This window comes from Canis lupus, chromosome 10, assembly GCF_011100685.1.
Source record: "Canis lupus familiaris isolate Mischka breed German Shepherd chromosome 10, alternate assembly UU_Cfam_GSD_1.0, whole genome shotgun sequence".
NCBI classification, from domain to species: Eukaryota; Metazoa; Chordata; class Mammalia; order Carnivora; family Canidae; genus Canis; species Canis lupus.
Genome location: NC_049231.1, coordinates 42,020,390 through 42,036,894, shown reverse-complemented (window position 1 = coordinate 42,036,894; position 16,505 = coordinate 42,020,390). Strand labels below are relative to the sequence as shown.

Below are 16,505 nucleotides of genomic sequence, written 5' to 3'. Positions count from 1 at the left end.
CACAGGTTGCCATTTTACTCTTTTGATAATGTCCTTTGATGTGCAAAGGTTTTTAATTTTGATAAAGTTCACTTATTTATTTTTTCTTTGGTGGCCTGTGCTTTGATGTCCTATCCAAAGAATCATTGCTATATCTAATACATCATTAGATATTTTGCCTCATGTTTTAATCTAATAGTCTTTCGAGTTTTAGCTTTTATGTTTAGGATCTTTAATCCATTTTGAGTTAAAGTTAATATATATACATATACATATATATATATATGTATATGTATATATATATGGGTATATACATATAGAGGGTAATGGTCCCAACTTCATTCTCTTGCAAGTGGCTATCCACTTTTCCTGACACCTTTGATTGAAAAGACCATTCCTCATTGAATGGTCTTGGAAAAGCTTGCTGCTTCATGCAGAAGGAAGTTGTAAGGGTGGTTAGTTTTGGTGCTCTTAAACATTTCCTTGCTAAGTTCTCCTGAAAGGACCAGAGCATATTGGTTGGGAACAGTCTTCTCCCCTGTGTCCTTCCCACTCCTTTTATCAGCCAGCTTTAGGATCTCTCTCCATCTGTTTGATTTAGGAGACACTGTACCTGTGATTATTTTCACTTAGGAAGAGAATCAAAGAAAGCACATTTATAGCACAAAGGAATTACTGGAGAATGGGAGAATTTCAAACAACATCAGCCCCAGTCCCAGATGGGGTGTGTGTGTGTGTGTGTGTGTGTGTGTTCAATCAATGAACTCTGATTGTCAGTGAACCCTGCCTAGGAAATAGACAAGTCTCTTATTTCTGTATCAGGGAAATGTGGATGTCTGATTTTACAATAGCTATAAATGGATGGTTTTTCTTTCTTTCTAGTGTAGAAAATGCCAATGTGTTTTCCTGCAGAGTGCTACCAGGAAACTTCATAGTGTGGTAGAAAAAGAATGGAATTGGGAATTAGAATTGTGTGAGCATGAATCCTAGCCCTCTCATTTTCTAGCTGGTAGAACCTTTGTCTTGTGATTTGGTATTTATGGGTTTCAGCTTTCTCCTCTGTAGAGGGATTTGTTGGGAGAGTCTTGTGGAATTGCAGCATGTGAAGCATCTAGTTATGGGGAGCACCATAGAAGATGGTGCATATATACATAGGAATGCCTTTTCTTTCCCAAAGGCAAGATGTATTGAGTACTGAAGTGATAATATGCAAAAATCAAGGAGATATGAGCTGAGTCCTGTTCATTTAAAGTTTGTTTTTATATTTGATTTAATAACTATACAGGTGCCCCTGGGTGGCACAGTTGGCTAAGTGTTCTACTCTGGATTTCTGCTCAGGTCGTGATCTCAGGGTTGTGAGATTGAGCCCCTGTTGGACTCCATGCTCAATGTGGAGTCTGCTTGAGATTCTCTCTCCTTCTGCCCTTTTCTGTTCATTCTCTCTCGTTCTCTCAAATAAATAATCTTAAAAAAATAAAAAAAAATTGTACCTAATACCCTTATTTTCTTTTTTAAAAAAGATTTATTTATTTTAGAGGGGAGGGGCAGAAGGAGAGAAAGAATCTTGAACATACTTGCTGCTGAGCATGAAGCCCAAGGAAGGGCTCCATCTCATGACCCTGAGATCATGACCTGAGCGAAATGAAGAGTTAGACTCAACTGACTGAGCCACCCAGGCATCCATTTGTTTTCTATTCTTATAGAAATGAAGAAATCTGAGATTGAGAGGGCAGCAGAAATCCCAGTGTGGGTCAAACTTTCTTAGCATGTGACAGAGTCTACCTGGCTGATCTCTAGAACTCTATTCCAGGTCTAAAATTGGAGTTCCAGTGGAATGAGACTTGCCAAGTCGTTGCCATAATACTCTTTGTCATTTACAGTCATAGGCCAGGAAACAGCCCTGTTCTTGTGATTTTTGTATAATCTTTTGATCTAGAAACCACTTAGCCTTTCTTTCTGTCAACCAGGGTGGGCAAGTTATGCAACTAAATCAAACAGCTCCCAAATCTCAGTGACTTAAAACCACAAAGGCTTATTTATCATACATGCAGCAAGACTACAAGCCCATGATGTGTTGGCGGCCAATCAGGGTCCAAAACTGAAGGAGCCGCCATTATCTCAAATGTTGTTGGTGCCATACTGGAAGGAGACTTGCTCTAGAGTATCTTGGATGGCTTTTAAAACTTTGGTGTGGAAGTGTCACACATACATCTCATTGACTAGAAAGAGTCATATAATTGCACCCACCCACAGTGGGGCTACGATGTGTAATTCAATTGTATGCTCAGGATAGGGAAACTGGACATACTTGGTGAACAGCACTAATGATCACCATCCTTTGCTGTGGGGATGCCACACTATTTGGAGAATGTGAGTGGTGATTAAATTATACCCCCCTCATCATTCTTTTGAGTTATTTTCATGGACTGTCTTGCCCATGGGGGAATTACCAGATCGAAAACGTGAATAGGTTTGTAACTCTCGATATGTGTAGTAAGTTTGGTTTCCGGAGATATTGCCCTAATTTACGGGTTTTCCCGGAGCTTTACTGGCCTTCTAACCTTGGTTTGACCTCTTAGTAGCTCTACAGCCTTAGGAAATGACTTAATTTCTGTATGCCTAATTTTCCTCATCGAAAAATGATGATTCCTACTGCTTAGGGTTGGAGAATGAATAAAATAACACATGTAGAGCATCCAACACAGGGCCTGGCATGCACTTCTTCCAGCTGCTGGGATGATGATTTTCAAGTGTGTACTGTCCTTTAGACAGTCCTCATGTGAAGCTCTTTGACTTACAGTGAGATTATGTATTTTTCAAGGTGATGGTTAATTTTCTGCATTTCTTTGTGCATAAAATGTTCATCTTTTTCCTTTTTTTAACCAGACAAGAAATATAATATAGATATTGGATTTTATCTTTGAATTAATTCTTTTTAATTTCAAGGGCAAGCTTTTATCAGTTCCTTTTGTCATATCCATTTTTCATATTTTGTTCCTTCCTTAGATATATAGACTTCTACCTTTTGCTGTGCAGGTTCCCTTCCCTTCACTCCCCTCCTTATACAGCACATTCTCAGGGTCTCTGTAGATGTCCTGTTTCTTATGTAGCCAGGAACTTAGCTGAGATCACTATATTTTTATGTTTTTCTCTATTTTTTGCCACATTTCTATCCATGTTTGCCACATTTCTATCCATGTTTGCCCTTTCCCCAGTTCTAAGGTCTTGCTGCAGTTATAATATTGAGATTAGACTTAGGCCAGCCAAAAAAAACACCCAAATTAAAAACAAACTTGCCAAGTTCATTTCCCCTGTGCAGTATTGCAACAATACTTTAGATATCTTCCACAAAGTTCTTGACGGTTTTCTGAGATTTGACTTCAGTTGATAGATGATTTTCAAGAGAAGTAAAGGGAATTTTCTTCCCATGTAAACAGTGGCTCTTAGGAAACAGCCCTCCTTTCGGATATGGTATCCTGTGCCAGGAAGCTGAAGCATGTTGGAGCTGGGCTCAGGGACTTCCTAGAACCTGGAAGTGTTCAGGCCCATTTGAAGGGTACTTGGGGATCTCTTAGTGGCCCTCGATGGCATTGAAATCAGGCTTGCAGGGAGTCCTTGGGGAAAAATGCAGACCGTGTCATCATTTCTTTAGAGTAGTTATAATGTGATACCTTTTTTGTCTCTTAAGGATTCAAAAAGTTCAGGAAGAGAAGCGTTGCAATACTAATCAAGAAAATGCAGAACACAGAATTTAATGGGATTTGGGAAATTAGTCTCAATTTCATTTAGCTTTACCGTTATTTTGCCTTTACTTATTATGCTTTTTCCCCTTGACTTCAGAAATGCCTCTTACTGTGATGAAATGTCCGTGGAGCTCAGGGTTTTCGAGAAGACAGAAGCTTCCCTGCCTTTCATATCGTACCCGCAAATTTTAACCTTGTCAACCTCTGGGTTCTTAGTTTGTCCTGATCTGAGTGAATTTACCCATAACAAAATGGACATGAAGATTCAGTGGTATAAGGTACATCTTTAAAAATTGACACTTTGATTAAAAAAAAAATTGACACTTTGATTAAAATGTGTCTTACTAACCACAGGAAAGATATAAAATACCTATTCTCAAGACAACACATTCACTTTTATACTTTTGGGTTTTTTTTCCAACTAGTTATTTTAAAAGGGGGTGTGATTAATGTGTTCTGTTCATCTTTGTGTGGTTTGAGTAAGGGTCTTCAGAGTAGAACTTTGAGAAGCCAGAATGCAAAATGAATGCAGAGTAAGTGACAGCTGAAGAAAATAGGTTTTTACGCTGTCATTTGTAGAAATGTAGAGAGGACTATTGATTTCATTAACAACTGTGTACACATATTAATGAAGCTTTTTTAAAGCACATGATAATAGAGTTTTTGGATTAAAGGAGTAAATGTAAACAGTTTGTTTTCTTATCTGGTTGAATAAATACTATTGTACATCATTTGTGTAGACCAGGTATGGGCAAACTTTAGCTATAACCAGTGGCCAAATTGACCTGCCACCTGCCTGACGGCTCAGGATAGTTTTCACTTTTTTAAATGATTAAAAAAAATTGAAAGAGGGGCATCAGGGTGGCTCAGTTGGTTGAGTGTCTGACTCTTGGTTTTGGCCCAAGTCATGATCTCAGGGTTAAGCCCACATGGGGCTAGTCTGCTTCAAAGTTATCTCCCTCTGCCCCTGTCCCTGAGTATGCACGTGTTCTGTCTCTCTCCCTCTCTCTAAAATAAATAAATCTTTAAAAAAGACTAGGATTTAATGATATGTGAAAAAGATATAAAATTCAAATTTCTGTGTCCATAAATATAGTTTTACTGGGATGTGGCCACGCTGTTTCTGTGGTCTCATACTGCAAGGGCTGAGTTGAGTAGCTCTTCAAACTTACCGGAGGACAGAGGCCATATGGACTGTAGGCCTGAAGTACTTATTGTCTGGTGCTTTATAGGAAAAATGTACTGACTCCTGATATAGACAGACCATAGATTGATACTGAAAAGTACAGCTATTTGTTTAAATTTTGATAGAAATTAATTCTTTAATCAAGAAAAGGTCAACCAGTTGACTGATATGGCTATGAGCTATATATACACCGTATCAACGTTAATCATAACTGATTATGTACTATGTATAATTCTGTTCTAGATTCCCTGGCAAATAATCTAACAAAATAGGGATTGTTAATATCTCCATTTTACAGATTAGAAAATGGAGAGACAGAAATGTAAGGCACTTGCCCAAGGTCACACATTTGGTAGATGGTGAAGCCAGAACTCCAGCACGGGAGGCCAGGTTGCACATACGACTGCCATGTGGGGGAGCCTTGGGGACTTGGGGCCTTGGGAGAACTGGGGTGCTGAACCCCATTTGGCTTTTTTCATGTTTGGGGACTCATATTAGGAACAATCAACTCTCTCTTTTAAATTAAATATATTGTAAAATAATACTTTATGAGCCACTAGCTGACAGACTATTCTAGTTATGTGTGTGCTCGTATTCAGAGCAAGATTTTGAGATGACTCGAGGTTATGTTTGACTACCACAAGCTTTTGATCATCGTGGTTTTGAAAGAACACTTTGTGCTCAGTGGGATGTTTTCCTGAGTCCCATTCAATGTTTTCTGTTATTGGAGGCCTGCTCTTCAGGGTTCTGTAGTGCAGAGCCCACAGAATTTTTTGTCCATATGGAAACTGTGCCCTGGTTTCTCACACTTATTTTTTTCTTACAAATTTTTTTCCATCATTTACTGGCTCCTAAAATTGAAATGATTTTTAAAGTCATTACTGCAACATCATTTCTTCATTTCTTCTGAATGTTAGTTTTCAGGTCATCCTGACTACATACTACTACTCTTCCCTCCATGTTGCCCAGGGTGTTAATGGCCTACTTTATCAACTAAGAGATAGTTTCTTTTTTCCCCTGTTGTTCTCACACAGATGTGCTGTAAACATTGTGGTTAAACAAATCCTACAATTTCATTTTACATGTTAAATTCCCTCTATTAAAAAATACAGTTAGTGGGATGCCTGGGTGGCTCAGCTGTTGAGCTTCTGCCTTTGGCTCAGGGTGTGAACCTGGGATCCTGGGATCGAGTCCCACATCGGGCTCCCTGCATGGAGCCTGTTTCTCTCTCTGCTTGTGTCTCTGCTTCTCTCTTTGTGTCTCTCATGAATAAATAAATAAAATCTTAAAAAAAAATTACAGTTAGTGTTATGTCCAAAGTATGTTTGCCAAGTAAATACCAGGGCAATTCTTGGCTCGCATAGTCAACATTGACAATACAAAAAAAACAAAAACAAACAAAAACAAAAACAAAAAAAAAAAACATTGACAATACAGATGTTATTATATAGCTTTTGAGATATAAATTAGTATATAGCATAACTTTGAAAAATATTTTCCTTTAAGGATTCTGTCCTTTTGGATCAAGACAACGAGAAGTTTCTAAATGTGAAGGGAACCTCTCGCTTACTCATACATAATGTATCTGTGGAGGATGCGGGTTATTACAGCTGTGCCGTGACATTCACCCACGAAGGCATGCTGTACAACGTGTCCAGGAATATTGAACTACGTGTCAACAGTGAGTACTTGCTGCTGAGGTACCTACCTCTCCACCCTGTCAATAATACACATGCAAAGAACAAATTAGGGTTCACATGGAATTCCTTGAATGTCTTTGGTATGATAGGAAAACAGACCTATCAATTCTCTTAAAGCAGCAGGCTAATAAGACATGTTGTGAAGCTCTGAAAGATAGAAAGTGGGGTGTTTTTATGATGAAAGGTGCATCACTGGGTAGTTGGTAGAGTTCCACGTGTGGCTAAAACACACCAGCAGACGGGGCCAAACAATGGTTCACTCTGAAGGTCCCTCTGAAAAGCCCCCTTTGGAAGGTTGCACCTCCAGAGCCAGCCATCAGAACATGGTTGCCATAACTTTGTGTATAATTCTAGGACACTAGGATTTTATTGGATTTTTCAGTCAGAAGGCTATGCATTGGCAGATTCAGTGGAAATTCCCCTTTCTTGGATTTCCCTAAGGCACGTGGCCCTTGAAACCAGAATTTCAAATAGTGAGTGCTCTCATGAGTTCTACTGGAAAATAACGTGAACAGTGTTGATGAGTAATTAAAATGGTTTAGCACTTACCGCCTACAAGCTGGACATCAAGCTTAGTGCAAGGAACATCAAAGTATTTGAGTCCTGGAATCTGCCCTAGGGAGTCCACTGCTTTTCCTTATTTTATATACTGAATACACAATTGGAGTCCTTTAGGGCATTTCAGAAGGCTTTGGAAATACGTTAAGGTTAAATAGTTGGTCTATGAAGGGAGAAGATTAACTTTTTTTTTCCCAGAAATCCGGATATTCAATTTTACACAGGGAAAATCGTGTCTCTCATGAACGGAAATCTCTAGATTACACAGTCTTGTGAGGATTCATTCGTAGCAACTCCTTGTCCCCCCCCCCAGGAGAATCATCGAGCCTTCCTGTGGCTTTGAAGGAGCTCAGAATTATCCTGTTCATGTGATACTGCACAGGACCGCCAGGGGGCGACCAAACCACATGTTACAGGGGCTTGTGATCACACTGTTTCTCAGGGCTCCTCCAAGAGTGGCCCAGCACCGGGGTGCTCAGTAGACTTGCAAAATCTGTCTCCAGCCGAGACCTACTGGGTTAGAAACAGGGGTACGGTGTGGGGAGCACAGCAATCGCCCCCCTACCTGCTGTGCCCCGTGATACTGATTGCACCCTCAGGTTTGAGAAACACAGAGGTATTTAGCCTCTTAGGCTGTTTCCTTGCCTCTGTTGTCCCAGCCTTGGTGGCAGCCATGTGGTTGCGAGTGTTGGGGGGGTGAGGGCCATTGTAGGGAGGCTCCTGGTCTTGGTCCAGAAGCCATCTGTTCCTCTGCTGCCTAATGCTTACTCAGGTTAGGATTTCAAAATGCTCTGCAGGGAAGACGTAAGGATGGAGCGCGCAGGTGTGGAGATGGCCAGCCCTTGGCCCACTCCTAGCCATGCTTTTTGCTCCAGTTCAGGTGCCTACTTTCTTCAAGCTGTTGGGAGGCCTGCCTCTTGGGGGAGCTGGGTTCCTATTCAGAGGTGTACCTCTGTCTGCCTCCCGAAGGGTTTATGTCCTCAGTTAACAAGACACAGTAGCCAATGCTGGGTTATGCTCTTTATCACTCAGTGTGGGATTAGCAGGATAAACAGGTGGTTCCCACATTCCTGTGTCTCTGTTTGTTTTTGAAGTGACTCTGCAGTATTTGGTGGCACGGACTTGGGGAAGCAGGAATGGAAAGGAAGGAGAGATTTTAGGGCAAATAGATGTTGGGGTAAAGCCTATCTTGTGCATTGAGAACATTACTATTAAGAATTCATTCAGGAAGCCAGGGAAGGGAATGGTTAATTATTTTTCACAGAGCAAAGAACATCTGTTAGTGGAATGTGTATTTAGCTGTGGCCTCTTCCAGTAATATCTCTTCTGGGAAAGGCATTGGCCAAAGATGCTCAATTTTGTGGAGAGCCTGTTTCCTTTGCCAGACAAAGGTCGAATCTTACAATGGCTGGCCGGCCTGGGGAGGATAACTTTGTTAATTAGCTAAACAATGGAACTTGAATCTCAGCTTGAAACAAAAGCTTTCCTCATTGGATCTCTTCCTTCATATCTTTCTCAGAAAAAGAAGAGGAGACAATTCCTGTGATTATCTCCCCCCACCAGACCATATTGGCTTCACTGGGTAAGGCCTACAAGAACTGCCACCCTGTGAGACCCCAAAGCCCGGGGTCCCAGCCCCTTGTGCCCGCTGACTACACCTGCCCATTTGGTGTGCAGCATGCCTGGTGGACCCTGGAACCCCGGTGTGAGAGGCAGAAATAGCAGATTCGAGGGAACATTTCCTTCTGTCAGATGTTAGACATGGCATTGTGTGGAAATAGGTATCCTTTGTTACGTGAAAGCCCCCTACAAAAATCGAAATGTAAAAATCTGAACGTTCTGGTGGTAGTTATCAACTGTGTGAGAGGGTTAGCAGCATGATCTTCTCATGTAGCCAGCATCTGCAGTATATTTTAAAAATTCACTTTACAAAAACTCAGCTGATGCATAGCATTTCCTTAAGAGTCCATCTGTGAAGTGAGGCCGACTCTACCAGTGCTGGCCCCACGAGACAGTTCTTGTTGCCAAGATAGCTGGTCAGCTGGTCAGGTTGGATAAAGAGAGTGACCGACAGGGTTTTCCATTTTTCACCCCGTTATGCCTGTGGCCTGGCTTGTCCCTACCAGCGCTTTCTTCCCAGTTGCCTGTCACTATGTCTTACAGGATGCCACTTAGTGCCAACATCGACCCTGCAGGAGGCCCCATTTCTCCCATTTCCCAGAAGGAAAAGCTGCTCAGGGCATCCCTGTGGCTCACTGAAGGTCAGAAGCCACACGCAAGTCAGGCTGGGGTCCCGATAGGCCCGTGTGTTCATGAAGCCTGTACCATTTTGGTGTTTGTTTTCATATAATGGTTTTGAAGGCCTTATCCTTCCACCTTCCCTCCACCCCTCCTACCCTCCCTCCCTCATTCCTTCCCATCCACCTATCCAGCTCTCTCTTCTGTTCGGTGTTGGGCTTATATTTTAAATTTTAGTTAGTGACCATAGAGAAGGGGAGCTTTTTTTTTTTTTAAGATTTTATTTATTTATTTATTTATTTATTTATTTATTTATTTATTTATTTATGAGAGAGAGAGAGAGGCAGAGATGCAGACAGAGGGACAGGCAGAGGGAGAAGCAGGCTCCATGCTGGGAGCCTGATGCGGGACTCGATCCCGGGACTCCAGGATTGTGCTCTGGGCCAAAGGCAGGCACTAAACCGCTGAGCCACCCAGGGATCCCCGAAAAGGGGAACTTTTGTGCAAACCCTGGGACTGCTGCCTGGCCTATGAGTTGCAGCTCCTGATGGCTGCCTAAGCCCTTGGAACAACCACCTGGAAACCTGGGGGAGTGGAGACGTGGTCGGTGCTGACTGGGTTCTAGCACTTGGAATCCCAGTCAGCTGGGTTCTCTACTCCGTTGTTTTGAATGGACTCATGTGCGTGGCAAAATCACATGGGGCCAGATTTAATGGATCACTTTTGGCCAAGAAATCTTGAAGGTTGTAAGAGGTGGTGAAGGAGGGAGAAGAGCTAGCATTTCAAGTCTGAAGTGAAGCTACGTACATTAAAACACCACAGGGAGGCTTATCACCCATGAGGAAGAAACAAACGGGAAGGATTTGTTCATTTTTTTTCTTTCCTCCCCTTTGGCAATTAAAATCTATATATATATATAACTTAGAGTGAGTGAGAAGGAGGGCCCAGTACCATCACACCAAACAACTGTAGAAGGCACCATTCATATAAAAGACAGTGACTTTTTAAAAAAGATTTTATTTATTTATTCATGAGAGACACAGAGAGAGGCAGAGACACAGGCAGAGGGAGAAGCAGGCTCTGCAAGGGGAGCCTGATATGGGACCCCATCCCAGGACTCCAGGATCATGACCTGAGCCATAGGCATATGCTCAACCACTGAGCCACCCAGGTGCCCCAATACAGTGACTTTTGAAAGAGTTAATCCCAAATGAACAGGATGTGGGATTGGGGAGTTCCTGGGGGGAACATGAGGGCTGAGACCAGCAATGGGCAGAGAGAAAGAATCCAAATGTTAATCTGACTTTTTGAGGTACCTAGAATACAGTGTGGGAGAAGGCATCTATGAATAGAAGGCCTTGTAGGAGCTGAGTGGCTTTGAGGAAGCCATTTGCCCCCCCCTGGGGTTTTCACCTCTTGAGAAGACAAGAGGGAACTGGAGACACTTGATAAATACTAGTGTTCTATCTGAATTGAATTGTTTCAGGGACCTAGGTTCCCTCCTAAGGAAAGAATTGTCTGGTGAGAGGTGTTTGAGAAAATGGGGAAGTTTTGCTGGTGGACACATGAATTTGTGTGACCCCTGTTCCCTGGCTGGGTTCTGACATTTGATGTGTGGTGTCTTGCTGTACACAGGGTCAAGACTGACAATCCCATGTAAGGTGTTTCTGGGAGCTGGGACACAGTCGACCACCATGCTCTGGTGGATGGCCAACAACACCAAAATTGAGAACGCCTACCAGGGTGGCCGTGTGGCCCAGGGGCAGCGCCAGTAAGTGGGTGAAGATCTTTGTCTGCTGAGAAGCATCTTATGGGACTTCTGAGGGCTTCACTCTTCCTTTTAGAGACCGTGTCATACCAAACCTACTCATGTGACACAGGCACTATAGTTAAAATAATTTTTTTGATTCTAAACTCTTGGATTTCTAGAATTTTAAATTTTTTTTAAGATTTATTTATTCATTTTAGAGAGAGAGAGAGAGAGAAAGTGTGTACAAATGGGGAGAGGGGCAGAGGGAGATGGAGAGAGAGAGAATCTCAAGCAGACTCCACGCTGAGTGTAGAGCCAAGCGTGGGGCTCCATCCCACAACCCTGAGATCATGAGCCCAGCTGAAATCAGGTCACACACTTAACCAACTGAGCCAGCTATGCACCCCAGATTTTTAGAATTTTAAAAATTGAGTTTTGCTAAGTATTACCAGTTGTTCTTGAGGATCAAATTTCCTTTAGGAGCTGAGTGGTAATCTACTACTTGGCATTGATGTTGCATTTTCTAGCTGTTTCATTAAACATTTGTTTCCTGATTTTTGCAGTTAAAAAAAAAAATACTTTGGAGTTAATACATTTCCACTTCGATCCCTGCAACCTGAGCATCAGACAGTTTTGCAAACCCTTCAAAAGAGTCTGAAAAATAGCCACAGTATCTGAGGCCGGCCAAGGGCACTGAGGAAGGTTAATATTAAAAGAAAGGAAGAATTCTGTTCTCATAAGCATTCATCTCTGGAAAATGTTTTCTCACTCCGAATGTAGAGTAATCAGATCTTGCAAATGTGAACCATTTGTGTTTGAGCAAGGGAGACCATTCAATGTTGCAAATTATCGAGTATTTTAAAGATTACAGTTCCAGTACTATGAATTAGCCTGAACTTCCGCTTGCTGATTTTTGTGCAAGTTTCTGGGTGCAGTCTAGTGGATCAGAATTATATGTGGTTAGCACAACTGCCTGCCTGCAAAGTCCTTGTTGGGAAAAGCTTGGCATCACTAACATGTCCCATGTCAGCTTACTCATACCATCCACTCGCTTAAAGGGGTCTAGTTTTCCCTCAAGGATTAAAAAGATAGTTCTAGCAGATCCACATCAGTGACATTTTTATTCATGCTCCTGGATGGCAGTGAAGCATCTTCGGATTATGATCACATTACAAATAGCAGTAATGCTGGCTAGAGCCATTCCCTGGCCCGGCCTTGTCTGCGGTCCTTCACTCTGAACTTGTTTCCAGAATGACAGCTGGCAAGGGAGATGAGAGGCGGAAACATGGTGGAGGCCAGGATTCCTGGAAACTCCCTCCTCCTCAGTATGCAAATAATTTATTGGCCTTACAGTCAAGTTTCCTCAAGGCAGACATTCTTTTCCCACCACTGCCTCTCTGTTCATCAATGGTCATTAAAAAAAAAAAAAAAAGAATTTTTCCATTATCCAAACGAAACTGGCTCCTTGTGACAAGTGTCCTGTTACAGGGGCCCACATCTTCAGTGTCACCCCCATGTTCAGGCACAGGCTTAGAAAGTCTCCCAAATAGGGAGCAAATATCACGGCAAGTTTTCCTGACTTTATGAATCCTGAGACCTATTTAAGCACAGCGGGTCCTTCCCATTGAGAATGTTTGGATATCTCTGGGCTTGCATTTGATATGTCGTGTTTAAGTACGTGTTTTCTCACTCAGGGAATACTCAGAAAACAATGAGAACTACATCGAAGTGCCACTGATTTTTGATCCAGTCATAAGAGAGGATTTGAACACGGATTTTAAATGCTTTGTCCGAAACACACTGAGTTTTCAGATGCTCCATGCCACAGTCAAGGAAGGTATGTGTTTTGGGACCATTAAAGGGGAAACCAGCACAGTCAGTGTTCTGTGGGTGCTAGACAAAGCTGCTAGCTCTCTAGGTGATTACGTAGGAAGACCCCTGTTTCCTTTTAGTGGAGCCCCCAAAGCAGATCTCTCATTTTTTATGATTTATTTTTTGTAGGTTGGGGGCCAGCTTTGGGAGATTATGTTCAAATAAAAATTTAAACAGCAAGTTGACTTTTGGAAAAAAGATAAACAAAAAACCCCTGTGTCTTTGTGTGGTTCTGCCCTTGGCTCAGCAGGATCAGCTGTTTTTTCATGACACTTCCAGGATGGTGAGGCACTCTTTATCCCCAAATTGAGGAACTCCCTTCTCCAAGAGCTGGGGACTGGGACATTCACAGGGCTCAGGGCAGCTTTAAGGCAAAGTCCTTGATTGACTAATCAGATCAGCCCAGTGCCCATTTAAGGACATTTTAAAAAGGAGAAAAGAGAAACTCGTGCTATCAGTTTGACCACATTGACTTCTTCCCAGTGTTAAGTACCAAGCGGGAAGGGAAACGCAGGTAACGCAGAGACTGTTGACAGCCAGAGAGGAAACCGAGGCACCAGCCAAAAAGTGATCTCCAGCTGCAGTCTCAATTATGCCTTCTGGGCAGCCTGTAGCAATCAAATTGCTCCACATTCCCTGTGTTTGCTGGGAAGGCAACTGCAGACGTACTTGTAATTGATACACTGAGGATTTGTTTAAGCCTCGGGGCAAGCATGACAACACAGACCACTTTTCTCCAGTTGTGGTCTGAGCACCGCCAGCATCACCCACTTGAGCCACTAGTTGAAAACACAGAGCTCTGGGCTCACCCCAGGTCTACCCAGATTCTCCCAGGGTAAGGCCAGAGACGACACACAGGCTCCTCTCACATTCAGGTTTGTGAACCATTGTGCTAGGATTTATATACAATGAAAGGGATCATTTCCATGAAAGAGTCAGTAGCTGTGCAGACTTGGAAAGGAAGCATCTCAGAAAAACCAGAATCCACTCCCAGGGTTCAGATTTTGACTCAAAGGAACCTGTGGTTTGTCCGGGCCCAAAGCTGAGAACCTTCAAACATTTCAATGACATGAGCCATCTCCCTGCACGTCCATTGCTGGGTTGACCGTGATTCATGGCAGAGGGCACAGCTGAAAGCCTGTCACCAGCTTTGAGAGGTGCATCTGGATGGCTGCGCAGAAAATTAAAGCTCGATACATTTCTTTTTCTTTCTTCCCCCCTTTTTTTTTTTTAAGAGTTTTCTTATGTATTCATTTGAGAGAGAGAGAGAGAGAGCACGGGGAAGGGTTCAAGGGAGAGGGAGAGGCAGGTTCCCTGCTGAGCAGGGAGCCCGATGTGGGACTCAATCCCAAGACCCTGGGATCATGACCTGAGCCAAAGGCAGCTGCTTAACCAACTGAGCCACCCAGGTGCGCCAAGTTTGATGCATTTCTAAACCTTGGGGGATTTTAAGGTAGAAGAAGCATCTGGGGAAATACACTGAGATTGGGTTGATTCCAGGAGGCCCAGACAGATGATGAGAAATAGAAGCTTTAAAACGTGAACTCTGGCCTCGTTATCAACGAGTCCAAGAACACTCATGTTCTGGTGTGTGATTGTTGCGTCTTCATTCGTACTCTTTCTGCACTTTTGTGACACTAAGATGCCAAGTGGTAGAATATAAAGTCACTGGGTCCAAGCAATCATCTTGACACCTAAAGCTCCTTTATTCAGTTTGTCATCTCGTCCTGTGTCACTTTATGTAATCCTCCTGACATGCACGCTCGTTGGAAGAGGGCACGCTGGGCGTTGGGCACGTCCCGGTTGGCTAGTTGAGACCTAAACGGGTAACTAACACCTTATTGCACACTGTTCGGGGGTAGAACAGCCTCGCCCCCTGCCGTGCTCTTTCTCTCCCGGGGATTTTTGTCCTACCTTGCTTGTTTCCCTGATGCCGCAGATGCCCTTCTCAAATATCCATCATCTGACATGAGGGACGTGTTTTCTGAAAAGTGTACAATTATTAGAGAAAACAAACTCCAGTTCCTGTCTGCTCTGTTAACCTGCACTGCACCGTCCCGTTTGGCAGCGGGAGAATGTTCCTTCCGTGCATGATGTGGCTCTGTTCTTCCTACAGCTGCCTCGTTCTCCTGGGGGATGGTGCTGGCCCCCCTCTCCCTGGTCATCTTGGTTTTGGTGGGAATAATATGGATGCATAGACGGTGTAAACACAGAAGCGGAAAGGCATACAGTTGGACCATGTTCAAGACCGGCCACTAAGATTTCCCACTCGTACCCAAGGAAAATGAAATAAAAGAATTCAAATACAAGTGATACCCTGTTTAATGGAAGTGACTTGGCCTTGGCGAGGACTCTGGTCTCCGTCAGTTGGTTTAACGAGCTGCTGTGTTTATGGTAAAGGACTGAAGTGTGAATGTGACGTTTATTCTGAAACTGAAGGACAGGAGCAAGTGTGCCTTGTGGGTGGCAGAGTGGCTTGCGGCCACTTGTGTGACCTGTTGAGAAGAGTGAGGTGCCCCTAGGCCTGAGCAGGAGTCAAAAACATCGAAATAAGTTTTATAATTCATTTGTTCTTCATTTAACACAAATGTAATAAAAATCAATTTTGGCTGTGCTCCGTGGAAGGTGTTCCAGATACAGAGATAGTTAAGACGTAGGTTGCCTTTTTTGGGAAGATGGAATTTCATTTTGAGACGGGAAGGAGTGATTTAGAAATGTCGAAGAAGGAGCATCAGCAAGAATTGGTGAATTTTTTCAAAAGGATGAGCCCCCAAATAGCAGTTAATATAGAATAGACTATGAGAAAAATACATGTTAGGACATTTTAGTGAACTGAGAAATAGACTCAACTTTCTAACAAAGCTCCTGAAAATAAGGAGGATGGAAAGGTATTGGGATAATTGCATACACATTGGAAAAAAATTAACCGGAGCCTCTTTTATGGCGTATACCCATCCCCCTCCCCCCAAATCCCAGTTAACTTAATAAATTCAATTTAAAAAATCAGATTGCAGAAAAATTTGCATGACTCACTCTTTCACTTGAATTCAAGTCTTTGTTTAAGTAACCTTCCCAGAGGCACGTCTGAATAGCACCTCTTTCCATCCCTCTCTGTTTCTCCCTCTGCTTTGTGTTATTATAGATCTTATCACCACCACAGCTTCCATTACATATTTACTTGTTTATTTTCAGTTTTCCCCACGGGAATTGCATGAGGGCAGAGATGTTATTTTGGTCACGGCTAGCTATATCCCTAGTACCTGGAATCATGCCTGCTATACACTGAACATGTAATGAATGTTTGTAGAATAGATGACAGTAGAATGAATTTTCTTGCGTTCACAACCAATAAAAGAATCGCCAGAGTATAAGTGGACAGGCTTGATTGTGTTACAATTGCTGCGTAACAAAAGAATGAAGGCAAAACGTAAAGGAAATTATGTTAGGCGAGTCCAAGGAATTAATAATGACAACGTATA

General features: G+C 42.7%; 1 protein-coding gene across 3 annotated transcripts in view; it reads left to right on the top strand.

Annotated features, from left to right (window-relative positions):
• IL1R2 (interleukin 1 receptor type 2) overlaps nucleotides 1–16,032 on the top strand; it is a 36,194-nt gene extending 20,162 nt beyond the window's left edge. For 2 of the 3 annotated variants that reach the window (XM_038550929.1, XM_038550928.1), the window contains exons 4-9: nucleotides 3,820–4,000; nucleotides 6,415–6,589; nucleotides 8,686–8,748; nucleotides 11,040–11,175; nucleotides 12,849–12,991; nucleotides 15,143–16,032. In XM_038550929.1, coding sequence (XP_038406857.1) covers nucleotides 3,820–4,000; nucleotides 6,415–6,589; nucleotides 8,686–8,748; nucleotides 11,040–11,175; nucleotides 12,849–12,991; nucleotides 15,143–15,285 — 841 coding nt within the window. In that variant the 3' untranslated portion in view covers nucleotides 15,286–16,032. Of the gene's footprint in view, nucleotides 1–3,819; nucleotides 4,001–6,414; nucleotides 6,609–8,685; nucleotides 8,749–11,039; nucleotides 11,176–12,848; nucleotides 12,992–15,142 lie in introns of all 3 variants that reach the window. The other variant, XM_038550930.1, reaches the window with a different exon arrangement.
• The last annotated feature ends 473 nt before the right edge of the window (nucleotides 16,033–16,505 follow it).